The sequence below is a fragment of the Pleurodeles waltl genome, chromosome 4_1 (assembly GCF_031143425.1).
Source record: "Pleurodeles waltl isolate 20211129_DDA chromosome 4_1, aPleWal1.hap1.20221129, whole genome shotgun sequence".
In the NCBI taxonomy this organism is placed as follows: Eukaryota; Metazoa; Chordata; class Amphibia; order Caudata; family Salamandridae; genus Pleurodeles; species Pleurodeles waltl.
In genome coordinates this window covers 196,438,872-196,452,312 of record NC_090442.1, presented here as the reverse complement: position 1 = coordinate 196,452,312, position 13,441 = coordinate 196,438,872, and the positions used below count along the sequence as shown (strand labels likewise).

Genomic DNA, 13,441 nt, shown 5'->3' with positions numbered 1-13,441 from the left:
CAGTGTCTAAGCAACACCTTAGACATTGTAAGTGCAGGGTAGCCATAAGAGTATATGGTCTGGGAGTCTGTCATGCATGAACTCCACAGCACCATAATGGCTACACTGAAAACTGTGAAGTTTGGTATCAAACTTCTCAGCACAATAAATGCACACTGATGCCAGTGTACATTTTATTGTAAAACACACCCCAGAGGGCATCTTAGAGATGCCCCCTGAAACCTTAACCGACTACCAGTGTGGGCTGACTAGTTTTAGCAGCCTGCCTAACACCAGACATGTTGCTGGCCACATGGGGAGAGTAACAAAGCCTGTACTGGGTGGAGGTGCTTCTCACCACCCCCTGCAGGAACTGTAACACCTGGCGGTGAGCCTCAAAGGCTCACCCCCTTTGTTACAGCACCCCAGGGCACTCCAGCTAGTGGAGTTGCCCGCCCCCTCCGGCCACGGCCCCACTTTTGGCGGCAAGGCCGGAGGAGATAATGAGAAAAACAAGGAGGAGTCACTGGCCAGTCAGGACAGCCCCTAAGGTGTCCTGAGCTGAGGTGACTGACTTTTAGAAATCCTCCATCTTGCAGATGGAGGATTCCCCCAATTGGATTAGGGATGTGCCCCCCTCCCCTCAGGGAGGAGGCACAAAGAGGGTGTAGCCACCCTCAGGGCTAGTAGCCATTGGCTTCTAACCCCCCAGACCTAAACACACCCCTAAATCGAGTATTTAGGGGCTCCCAGAACACAGCAAGATAGATTCCTGCAACCTAAGACGAAGAAGGACTGCTGAGCTGAAAAACCTGCAGAGAAGACGGAGACACCAACTGCTTTGGCCCCAGCTCTACCGGCCTGTCTCCCCACTTTTAAAGACACTGCTCCAGCGACACTTTCCACAGGGTCCAGCGATCTCTGAAGCCTCAGAGGACTACCCTGCATCTAGAAGGACCAAGAACTCCTGAGGACAGCGGCCCTGTTCCACAAAGACTGCAACTTTGCAACAAAGAAGCAACTTTGAAACAACACACGTTTCCCGCCGGAAGCGTGAGACTTTGCACTCTGCACCCGACGCCCCCGGCTCGACTTGTGGAGAACAAACACTACAGGGAGGACTCCCCGGCGAGTACGAGACCGTGAGTAGCCAGAGTTGAGCCCCCACAGCGACGCCTGCAGATGTAATCCCGAGGCTCCCCTTGACCGCGACTGCCTGCTTCAAAGAGCCGACACCTGCTAAAGACACTGCCCCCGCAACCCCTAGGACCTGAAGGATCCGACCTCCAGTGCAGGAGCGACCCCCAGGTGGCCCTCTCCCTTGCCCAGGTGGTGGCTACCCCGAGGAGCCCCCCCCCTCTTGCCTGCCTGCATCGCTGAAGAGACCCCTTGGTCTCCCATTGAAACCTATTGCGAACCCGACTCCTGTTTGCCCACTGCACCCGGCCGCCCCGTGCCGCTGAGGGTGTACTTTTTGTGCTGACTTGTGTCCCCCCGGTGCCCTACAAAACCCACCTGGTCTGCCCTCCGAAGACGCGGATACTTACCTGCTGGCAGACTGGAACTGGGGCACCCCCTTCTCCATTGAAGGCTATGTGTTTTGTGCACCACTTTGACCTCTGCACCTGACCGGCCCTGAGCTGCTGGTGTGGTAACTTTGGGGTTGCCCTGAACCCCCAACGGTGGGCTACCTTGGACCCAACTTTGAACCCTGTAGGTGGTTTACTTACCTGCAAAAACTAACAAACACTTCCCTCCCCCAGGAACTGTTGAAAATTGCACTAAGTGTCTAGTTTTAAAATAGCTTATTGCCATTGGTGTGAAAACTGTATATGCTATTTTGCTAATTCAAAGTTCCTAAAGTTCCTAAGTGAAATACCTTTCATTTAGAGTATTGTTTGTAAATCTTGAACCTGTGGTTCTGCATGCTATTTCTTACTTGGAAATAGTACATACAGAGCCAACTTCCTACAGGTTGATACTGGGGTCATAGCCTGAATGAGAAATGAAAGAATGGAGAATAACCTGTCTTGGGATACTGAAGACCCCACAATATGTACAGTGATTTAAGTACCTGTAACCTCCTATAGCCTAGGCTTGTGTTATGCAAGAAACCATTTATTGGCCTTGCGTTTAGTACTCAACTTCCCTGATATAATGATTAGTAGTCCGGGGTTGGGAGGGTTAAAATAAGTGAGATCTCTGGTCCTGAGGAAGGCCGAATGACCCAGTTGGGTGATTGAAAGTAGCCGAAACATGTCGACAAGAGACCAGACAAGAGGGATGAAGGGGCACTAATAACCCTATTTCATCACTTGAAGTGAGTTTTAACCCTATCCAAGAATTTCAATAATAAATAGAGCTGAGGAATTCCATGAGGTAGTTTTATTCAATTTTTATTCTGCAGAGAAAATCCCTATATATATGTGTGTGCATTGCCTTCCCCAATTCCATATGCCCCATCCCTGTCGTTGGTCTGCGCAGGGATGTTGAAGCAGGCCTGATGATGAAACATGCCACAACTAGTGGGTGAGGGCAAATTTTTAAGAACCATGCGTTTCTCCAATGTGGGACTCTTGATAGGAGTATTACAATTCCTCCTTTTCCACTTTTGTGTGTAGGTGTATGGTCATAGAAAGCAAGGGAGGACAGAAAATGAGAGGTACTTCTCTCCCCTTTCTTTTGTGTTTTGGGTAAGTTGTTGGGTGCCTGCCTAGATGGAAATTCTAGTCCAAGTAGACATTTTAAAATTACCTCATATTTGCTTCAGTAATACATCCCAGACCACCCCAAACCCACTGCTCTCTCATTGAAGAGGAGTACCCTCAGATTTCTAGAATTGTAGAGTGGTTGGAGCATTCGTAGTTTCAGTGGGGATGTTGTTAATTGAGAAGATCTGGATTCTGGTCTTTTCTTTCTCCCACTTCTTTGTCTCCAACAAATGGTGATGGGTGGAATGCTTGCAAACGTCTAAGCCACTAGCAATTGATGGGCCTTATTCCAGTCCATCTTTGTTTGTCCGCTGCAGCACCAGACGAGGAGCCACCATATGGAATTCAGGCTTGATCCTTCTCCAGCAGGAACAGTCCAACCCACACTGTCACACCACTTCCTCTCTGAACACAAGGAAACCGAGACCATTTGAGCGTAGTTGGGCCTCATTAGTAAGGTGCAGCTTGGATTGTGGCCATGGTATGATGAGGTGAGGGTCTGCCTAGGTGGATTGTACAATGTTCTCGGGCTTTGTTGAATGGTGCAAAAGAGTATTCAGGGAGGCAGACTAGTAAACTATTGAAATAATCGTGCCTCCTGAGCACTACTCAGTTAACAAGTGTGTTGACTGGTGAACTGGAGGAGAGAGTGGGGATTGTGTATGTACAATAGTAGCTATTGGTCTGTGGGTGCGGTGTTTATATGGGATTCCATTTTCAATGATGAGCCCAAAAGAACCCAGAGGTTTCTGGCAGAGCTTGCAAACTTCAGTGTCGGGAATAAACTGTTGCTGAGGCCGAAAACACAAGTCCTCAGTTCTAGTGGACTTTAGCATTGGGGACCTTGAAGCCTTCTAGCAGCAAATGATGGGGAGGCAGTCCGAGACGCGTGGCCGAAGGTAAGACTTGGGTGTCGTTGCCATCCAGTCGATATGAGAACCCAAAAGAGGAGATAATACCCCCAAGGGGGAGGTGCTTATTTTACCGTAATGTGTGCCTAATCCCATGTGCACGTGCTGCCACCCAGTGTTATTTCTATTGAATCCAACAAACCCTATAGATTAATCCACCTGTCGATTTGTGTTTCACCCCCTGATTTGTGCAGTACACCCCTGCAATGTGTGTTTTACCCCTGGATCTGAGCTCTACTGCCCTGAGGTGGCTTTATCCCTTCTTGATTTGTGAGTTACCACACTCCATGTTTTACCGCTCCAGTGTGTGGGCTGTTCCTCAGTTTTCTGCTTAACTGCTCTGATTTCTTCGTTACCCTTGATCTTAATTTTACCGTCAGATGTCATTTCTTATGCTCTAATTTGAACTTTAACGTCTGGTTTGTGGTTTAGCAAACATTTTGTGGTTTACTCCTCTGGTCTGTGTTTTACCGTCCCAAATGTGTACTTTACCCCTTTGGTTTTTTGCTTTTATTTTTGGTTTGTGATTTACCACTCTGATTTGTGCCATATCCTACTTCTGAGTTGTGTTTTACCCCGGGAGCGTGCGGGCTAACATCCTGAATTGCGCTGATACGTTTGTAACTCCTCTGATGCCTGCTTTGCCTCTCTGGCTTGTTCTCTTCCGCCCTGTCTGTTCCTTTACCCGTCTAACTTGTGTTTTATTGTTCTAGTTTTCTGCCTCACTCTCTAATTTCTGCTTAACCTCTCAGACTTGTCATTTGTCTCTAGGTTTCGTCTTTCATCTGTGGTGCTTTAACCCATTTTACCTTACTTTACACTCAGAATGTGGTGTACACTTACGATTCGAGTCCCGGCGTCAACTCAACATTTGTGATTCTGGGCAAATTACATCATCTCCCCGCGCCTTAGAAAATAAAGTGACCTTGTTTAGTGTAACTGCTGCCCATGTAAAACGCTTCAATACATTCGGGTTCGGTTCGCACTGTATAAAACTGCAAAAAACGTTTTTTCTCCTTTTATGTTGTGTACTGCAGTCTCCACCCCTTTGATTTCCGCCTACACCCCCAGTCGCCCAACCCCCAATTGCCCCCCCCCCCGCCCCCCAGTAATAACTCCGGATTTGTACTTGATCCTCTTATGTTGTGTACTCAACGCACCATTTCCCCAATTTGCTAAACTGCTTCTGCTATTTAGGGAGTATAATAGCGCCTCTTGCCCTGGTGGTAGCCTCGTTTGTGCTGATGCCCCCCCCACCCCCCCAATTGTGGTAATCTCTCTTTGGTTGGCGCGCTCCTCAGCCCGGGGTGTGAGGGTGTATCTCCCGCCACTCCTGCTGGGCTTCAAGTCATTGCTGAAGTCAGTGACCTTATTCTTCTGAGGAGGGGAGCACGTATTAGGGGGGGTGTTCTTCCTGTACCCCTCAACTGGCGAGGCCTTTCACTTCTGCCTTCAGTAGTCTCCCCCCTGGCTTGTGGGGAGTCCCTGCCCGTTCCATGATTTGTAGGGGCCCCCTGCCCCTCCAGGTTGTTTTCTCAGACATCCTCCCATTTGGTGTGCTTGTTTTCCCAGGCAGCCCCCCGGTGGTCCCTGCTCTGGGGGTTGGAGAGCAGTTCCTCGCAGGTCAGCGCCTGTGCGTGTTGTGTGTTTTCCTCTGGAGGGGTGGGTGGGGGCTCCTAGGCTGGCAACGTGATCTCTGCCGAGATAGGGAGGGCGCCTGTGCTGTGGGTGAATCTGCTCTCACTTTGGCCTTTCCTAACCCCCGCCCTCCTCCCTCTCCAGTGTCACTTTTGTTTGTGGAAGCCCCCAAGTGCGCGTCCATTCACACGCCCAGCCCGGCCTCGGAGTCTGGGGGCCCCGGGCAGAGGATGGACTTCACTGGAGAGTGGAGGGAGCGCTGCTGCTGAGCGCAGGTCCGGGCACACGGGGGGCAGAGAGGGGCACAGGTAAAGGGCAGGAGGCGAGGCCGGGGGGTGGGCAAAGGGGCAGAGGCGAAGGTGGGCAGAGGTAGAGCAGATGCGATAGAAAAGGGGACCTTGGAGAGGGGAGAGTGGGCAAAAACGAGAAGAGGGCAGGAAGGAGAATGCAACTTTAGAGAGGAGAGAGAGGGGGTAGAAACAAGAAGGGGCAGAAGGGAGAAGGCACAGGGCAGTGGGAGAGCAAGGCAGAGGTGAGACAGGCGCGCGGTGGGGGTTATAAAGCAGGGGCGGTGTCGAGTTAGAGACAGACTTTCAGGGCAGGGGAGAGGCTGAGGGGATCTCGGGGGTGCCGCCTGGATGCTGTTGGCAGTGGCGCGGCGCCTGGAAGTCAGAGAGGCGGCGGGCAGAGCGAGGGAGAGCAGAGAGGTGGAGGGCAGATCGAGGGAGGGCAGAGCGAGGGAAGGCAGAGAGGTGGAGGGTAGATCGAGGGAGAGCAGAGAGGTGAACAGATCGAGGGAGGGCAGATCGAGGGGGGCAGAGAGGCGGAGGGCAGATTGAGGGAGAGCAGAGACGTGGAGGGCAGATCGAGGGAGGGCAGAGAGGTGGAGGGCAGATCGAGGAAGGGTAGATCGAGGGAGGGCAGAGCGGCGGAGGGCAGATCGAGGGAGGGCAGAGCGGGGAGAGGCGGGGGGCAGCGAGAAGGCTGAGAGCCGCAGGCAGGTGACCCTCGGGGTGGGGGAGGCAGGGCGTGTGTCTGGCGGCAGTGCTGTCTGTGCCCGGGGGCAGTCTGAGGGGCCGGGGCAGGAGCCCTCTTGCACCAGTAGTGACCTCCGCTGCCTTCCTTCTCCGCAGGGAGCCGCGCCGTGGGGGCCGCTGGAGCGGGGACTCTCCCGAGGGCTGCGGGCCACTATGCCCGGGATCCGCCTGCTGTTGGCCGTCGCCCTGCTCTGCTGCCCGCCGCCGGTGGGGGGCGCCTCCTGGTGGTGAGTACCGCTCCAGAGCCTTCTGTTTGTTGTCAGCTTGTTGTGCTGTAAATATAACATGTCGCTTTGAAGCGCTGGTTGTTGTGTCGCTGCCAGACGTCCCCAGCGCCACCGCGAGCTCACTGCCTGCTCTGGGGCATCCCTGCGGTTCACCCAGGCTGCAGGAACCAGGGCACTGACCTGCATCTCGGCGCCACCGCGAGCTCCCTGCCTGCTCTGGGGCATCCCTGCACTCACTGTGGCCCCCGCGGGCAGCCTGAAGTCGGGCACAGGCACGCTTCGATCATACCACCCTGTCTGCCCTCGGTGCCCGTCATATATATACATACTGCCCTTCCACTGCACCACTTTCACTACCCTCTACCCCCCCTCCCCAACGTCACTGTCCCACACTTCACGTTGGTCACTATATTATACCATACCATGTCCCTACAAACTACCCCTGGTAAGGGAATGTACTGCAGTTCTCATAACTACCACCGCCCCGCACTCTCCCTGCCCCGCACTCTCCCACCGCCCCGCACTCTCCCTGCCCTGCACTCTCCCTGCCCTGCACTCCACCACCGCCCCGCACTCTCCCTGCCCTGCACTCCACCACCGCCCCGCACTCTCCCTGCCCTGCACTCCACCACCGCCCCGCACTCTCCCTGCCCTGCACTCCACCACCGCCCCGCACTCTCCCTGCCCTGCACTCTCCCACCGCCCCGCACTCTCCCACCGCCCCGCACTCTCCCTGCCCCGCACTCCACCACCGCCCCGCACTCTGCTGCCCTCCTACACTCGACCACTGTCCTGCACTTTACCCCTTGGCCCACTCTGTTTCCTCTACACGGCGCCCGTGCTCTCCCTGCCTGGGCACATTTCCGTGGCCTCTGCCTCAACCCTCTATGTGTGTGTTTGCCCCCAAGGGTGAACGGAACTCTTCCCTGCCCGTGTAAAATGTGACCATATGATGCCTGTTTGAAACAAAGTACGCCTGCGTGAAATGTGACCTAGTCATGAATGTGCGACAGTGGCTCTGTCCTACTACTTGTGCGGCGTGCACTTCCCGTCTGGGTACAATGTATCTCTAACCTGCGCTTGTGAATTACTCACCTGTCCTGCGTGTTTGGCACGCACGTGAGCCCTGCTTGTGTGAAATAAACATCTGCCCAGCCTGTGAAAAGTGCACCCATGCCCTGCCTGTGTGAAATGTACCGCAATCCTGTGTGTGTGAAATGTACCTCGGCCCTGCCTTGCCTGTGTGAGAAGTGCACCTCAGCCCTGTCTGTGTGCAGTACGCTGTAACTTTGTTGTCTGTGTGAAGTGTGTCTCAGCCCTCCCTGTGTAAAGTGCACCCCTGCTCTGTCTGTGTGAAATGTGTCTCAGCCCTCCCTGTGTGAAATGTACCGCAATCCTGTGTGTGTGAAATGTACCTCGGCCCTACCTGTGAGAAGTGTACAATCAACCCTGCCTGTGTGAAGTGCGCTGTAACTTTGTCTGTGTGAAGTGCGTCTCAGCCCTGCCTGTGTCGAGTGCACCTCTGTCCTGCCTGTGCGAAATATACCTCAAACCTGTGTGTATAAAATGTATGTGCACTTCTGCCCTATCTGTGTGAAACGTACCTCAGCCCTGCTTGCGTGAAGTGCAGCTGTCTGTGTGACATATACCTCAGGCCCTGCCTGTGTAAAGTGCACCTCTGCCCTGCCTGTGCGAAATACACCTCAATCCTGTGTACATAAATGTACCTCTGATTAGCCTGTATGAGTGCACGTCTGCCCTGTCTGTATGAAACGTGCGTCTGCTAAACGCCCTATCGCCCGGTCTGGTGAAAATGCGCCATGTCCCATGTGAAATGTACACGGGCCCTGCCTTTGTGAAATGCACGTGTTGTGACTGCGATCTGTTCCCCTCCCCTGCTCCTGGGTAATGTGATTCCACCCTTCACGTGTCGTGCCAGCGTGGAAAGTACGCCATATATCTCTGCCCCTCCCCCCATTACCAATGGCAGTGAATCTGCCCCGAGTGTAAGCAATGCGCCTCTGCACTGCCGCAGCCTCGGCTGCCCCTCTGCTCACTTGATGAGGTTCACTATTCTAGTGCTTTGCACTCGTGCACGTTCACTTGACGAGATTTACTATTATAGTGTTGTACACTGGTGCACGCTTACTTGATGAGGTTCACTATTCTAGTGCTTCACACCGGTGCACGTTTATTTGACGAGGTTCACTATTATAGTGCTTCGCACTGGTGCACGTTCATTTGACGAGGTTCACTATTCTAGTGCTTCACACTGGTGCACGTTCATTTGACGAGGTTCACTATTCTAGTGCTTCACACTGGTGCACGTTCATTTGACAAGGTTCACTATTCTAGTGCTTCACACTGGTGCACGTTCATTTGACAAGGTTCACTATTCTAGTGCTTCACACTGGTGTACGCCCCGCAGGTGTCAGTTGCAGACAGAGGGCATCACTTCAACCTGTCCCAGGCTGCCCTGCATCCCTGTCACCAGAGGAGAAACCCCCCCCCCCCCCCCTCCCCGCAAGATGTGAGGAGGAGGGGAATAGGTTTGAAAATGGAAAGAGGGCCGTCATGCTGGCCATAACATCATGGGCACCCTAGTAGCCCAGGCTGTTAAACAGCGTTATTCTGCACGAAATGGCGATCATTACATCTCACTAAAGGGCATTCAGGTGTATTTCCGCGCGGAAATGGAGCAGGGTTTAGAGGTGCACATGAGAGCAAACCAGGCCGCGGCCAACGGGGCATGTCCGGCATCTCCCGCACCAGAGCAGGGTGCTGTACGGCCAGGTCCGGCAGTCTCCGGGGACTTTCCGGGACCCGCTTTTACTGCAACCATTTTCCCTGTGGGGTGCACACTTTAGTAGAAAAAAACCCTGTTACCTAAACAACAACAGCGGGAGTTTTATGGCTGGTTACACACCTGCAACATGGCGGCGTTCTGGCACAACGAGTTAAATCTGCCCCTTTGAGGGCATTTGTCGGCCTGGATGTTGTCTTCACATGCCCTCACTGGTGTTAGTGACTCAAGTGTGATGGCAATAGCCCTTGAGGTGGCCTCGCATGTTTCTGTTGTGTCATACCATGCTCTGTGTGTGCCTAGGCAGTGTGCTTTCACCCTACCTTGGTTTTGACCGCACCGAGCTGTGCTGTGTAAACAGCACAGCCTGTGTCTGTTTGTATGTGTTTTGCACAAGGCAGCCTTTGCGTCTGTGTCTGTAGATGCTGACACCAGCCCTCGGCTACAGATCCTTTTATTTAGTTGTGTTTTGGGATGTCTAGACCAGAGCCTACGCAGATCGCTGTTTTGTCTGCATCCTTTATGTTTGGGGTCAGGAGTAGCAGCCCAGGGCTTAAGATATTGGTATATTGTTATTATCTGTTTATGGGGTCGTGGCAGTAGCTGGAGGTGGCATGGCTGGCTGTGCGCCACAACGGACGGCAGCGCGTTTGATTGGCATTTGTTGTCTGTGTAACAGTGACAGCAACAGAAGTTGGTTCTATTTAATGCTTGGTGTTTGTCAAATGGGTCAGATTTAGTTATGCACTGCCCACCAGCTTGGGAGGGGGGTTGTGTGTGTGTCATTGTAGCACGGGTAGCATTGAGCCTCAGCTGTGGTGTTCCTCATATTCTTGTTTGTTTTGGTTTCTTCCATCATGAAGCCGGTCTTCACTGCTTTTGTTCCTCTTTGGTGCTTGGCTCGAGAGATCGTGAACATATTGACAATGTTTTTCGTTTGATGTTTGTTGTTTAGTTTGGTCTTTGATGTGAGATCCTATGGGATGCTGACAGTGGGCCTCTGCGAATGGTGGCGCTTCCCTTCTGTGTGCAGTTTCTGCTGGGGTAACGGGTTTTGGGTTGTGGTAAAATAACTTGTTTTTATAACGCTTTTTTTGTGCCTGATGCCAAATCATGACTTGGCAAGCCACGGGCCTAGGTTCATGACTGCTCATTGGTTCAGTGTGTAATTTGTGTGATTTGTCGCATAACTGACATGGAACCGAGGATGGTGATTGTTAACTGGGTTGTGCCTGTTTCTGGTGAGATTGGATCAGACGTTTCCCCTGAGCCTTGGCTGCAGGTTGCTGTTTAGTATGCCTGCCCTGACAGGTATTGGCACATGACCTCGGTTGATTGTGGTTCATATGGGTATTCATTTAGATCATATAAGATGTCGCATCTTGTCATCGCGTGATGATTGCTGTTTTGTTTGCTGTGCGTGTTTTCTAGACAGTGACGTGCTTTGGGGCATTAGCCTCTTTTTCGTTATTCTTGTGTGTGTGTTTCTTTGTGAAGTCATGTGTTACCTGTGTGATTTCCTGTTGAACAGTCCATTCCATTCTGCGAGGGGCAACTTTGTTCAAACTTGCTCACATTATTTGTGTGTGTGTGTGTTTTTTTTTTTTACATATACATATTGTCGTTGTTAATGATTTCGTGATTGTGCAAAACGCTTTGACTCAGTAGTGGCGTGGCATGCGCTATCCAAGCGCTTTAATAAGTGAGTAAACAATGTGTTTTGGTGCCAACTGAAGGACACTCTTGTGTTTCAGGTCATTGGCTCTGAATCCAGTGCAGAGGCCGGAGATGTACATCATCGGAGCCCAGCCCCTGTGCAGCCAGCTCACCGGCCTGTCGCCGGGCCAGAAAAAACTGTGCCAGCTCTACCAGGACCACATGATGTACATCGGAGAGGGGGTGAAGACTGGCATCAAGGAGTGCCAGTACCAGTTCAAGCAGCGACGCTGGAACTGCAGCACGGTGGACAACTCCTCGGTCTTCGGCCGCGTTATGCAGATAGGTGAGGGGCATTGCAGAAATGAAAGAAAATGCCAGCCTGGCAACCTAGAAAACACCCCAAGAAAACACGAAAACATGTGTCGAAGCAAACATGGCCTGTAGTAACTAACAGAGCGCGACAAACTGGGTTCCTGACCAAATCCCTGATTTGCTCGCTGTACCACTGAGGCGTACACAGGCACCTTTGTCTGCTACCTTTTCCCAGGCAGCGCCACACTTCCTGGGCCTTACAAAGGAATCGTCTTGCATAGCCAACTTTAGTGGCCTTTTCCCGACAGCCACTTTCCAGCCCCATTGTTAGAGAGGTGCCAGGATTCTGAAAGTTTCAGAACGGGCTGGTGTGAAATCCGTTTTGTATGCAAAGGTGGAGGGAGTGATTTTTCACCAACGCCGCCGCCTGCTCTCTGCCACCCATATCCCAGCCCTGCCAGCCGAGTTCACAGGTCATTGCTGCCTTTGTTACGGAGGTGTGAGACGGCCACATTGTTCCCACGGCCCTTTGAGATGCAGTCCTTTTCTGGCAGAGATGTCTCCTGGGCCAGGGGGACAATAAACCGAAGGTGTTAAAGCCGTGGGAGTGAGGGGGGTAGGGGCCCTGCCTGCCTCCTCTGTCCTTTAATAACTCACCGCCGCTCCCACCTCTACCAGGGATGAATGCAGGTCGCCCATGCAGGCAGGCGCGGCCTAGGATTGGTGAACACACCGTGCTTTGAAGGCGAGTTCAGACCGGCCTCCCCGGCTCCTCAAATCCACACCCTCTGGGGCCGCTCTCTTGCAGGCTGCAAGGCCCCAGGGGAGAGAGGCCTTGGCAATGAAGCCACCCTAAGACATTGTCGCGCATTTTAAAGGCCATTGCAGCAAAAAAATCATTCCCCCCTTTTGATCTATTTTGATAAAGTATGTGTGAATTCGACACCCGATGTAATATCATTTACTGATCCATTTACATTTAAAGATCGAGCCTGGGATAACGGACGGGGCATCCTCTCTCCCAGTTATTAACAATTCCAGTTCTTCAGCATGGCATTTCTGAGCGAGTCGTGTTAGTGAGTGAAACGACTTTTTTTTAGTGTACTCTGCCTCCAACCCGCTACCCCCCAAGGATGCACAGGCTGTACCAAGCTTGGGGCAGTGCCCGTGTTTAAACGGTGTGCCCTGCCACCGGAGTGCTGTGCATTCTGGTGCTCACGTTTAAACGTCTGCCCAAGCTGGAGGGAGTGAACTCTCAGCGCCACGTTTAAACGCCCTGCTTTGGAAATGCAGCTCTATATCCTATGGCTTACGGTCTCTCGGCGCATACATTGGCCTGGCCAGGCCGAGGGGAGGTAGCGTAGCGCGAAGATACGCTCCCGCTCTAGCGATAGTCGTTAATTATATCCATGCACTGAGTCGTATAATTTCGACATCTTTTATGGGCCCACGTAGTACGCTGTTTATATAGAGCGAGAGACCCTCTTTCTGCATATTACTACCCTTTTGTGCCTTTATTTTACAACTTTTGGGTTTACTGTTCAGCGACCACTAGATGGCAGTAGAGCGGCACGCTAACTTCTTGCTGCCAGCCCTCCAAAGATACCTGGGCTTCCTGCCATCTGCACCACATCAGCTGCTGCACACCAGGCTCCCTCCACATCCCCACAACAGCCACGTATAAACAGTGCGCATTTATGGGCCTCTCCGGGGCATGCATGGCGCGCAACTGCGCAGGCCTCAAAGTGCTTCATAAACCAGCAAGCATTTGTAAAACGTACTGGGATTGGAGTGTAGTCAAGAGAGTAGTGCACTTTCTTTTATCCTCCACTAATCGGTAGTATTTTATCCAAGAAGGTGGGGACGCTGAAGTGGTTGATATATAGAGGGATGAGCTGAAGAAGCATTCGCAACTGGCTGTTAAGGTGTGGGACGTCTGACATGGGCAGTAAAACGCCATCATGTATCTAGGCGTAATTTCAACTACGGCGGAATAATCGGAGTAGTTTAGGTAATTATGCGTTGCTCTGAGGCAAAATTACGAATAATTATGCGGTTACACCTGTCCGCGCAATTGTTTTTTTGGGGGGGCGCATCATGCCACAAATTCACATTTCCCTATTCTGTTTTTGCTGCATTTAATGTGCTATTTCTTAGCGCAAAA

The 13,441-nt window shown here is 52.2% G+C and overlaps 1 protein-coding gene across 9 annotated transcripts in view; it reads left to right on the top strand.

Moving 5' to 3' along the window:
• WNT5B (Wnt family member 5B) overlaps positions 1 to 13,441 on the top strand; it is a 241,384-nt gene that overhangs the window by 197,224 nt on the left and 30,719 nt on the right. For 2 of the 9 annotated variants that reach the window (XM_069228102.1, XM_069228098.1), the window contains exons 2-3: positions 6,373 to 6,503; positions 11,061 to 11,308. In XM_069228102.1, coding sequence (XP_069084203.1) covers positions 6,430 to 6,503; positions 11,061 to 11,308 — 322 coding nt within the window. In that variant the 5' untranslated portion in view covers positions 6,373 to 6,429. Of the gene's footprint in view, positions 1 to 4,970; positions 5,225 to 5,264; positions 5,548 to 5,581; positions 5,772 to 5,793; positions 6,022 to 6,372; positions 6,504 to 11,060; positions 11,309 to 13,441 lie in introns of those variants that run through there. The other 7 variants (XM_069228103.1, XM_069228100.1, XM_069228099.1 and 4 more) reach the window with 7 other exon arrangements.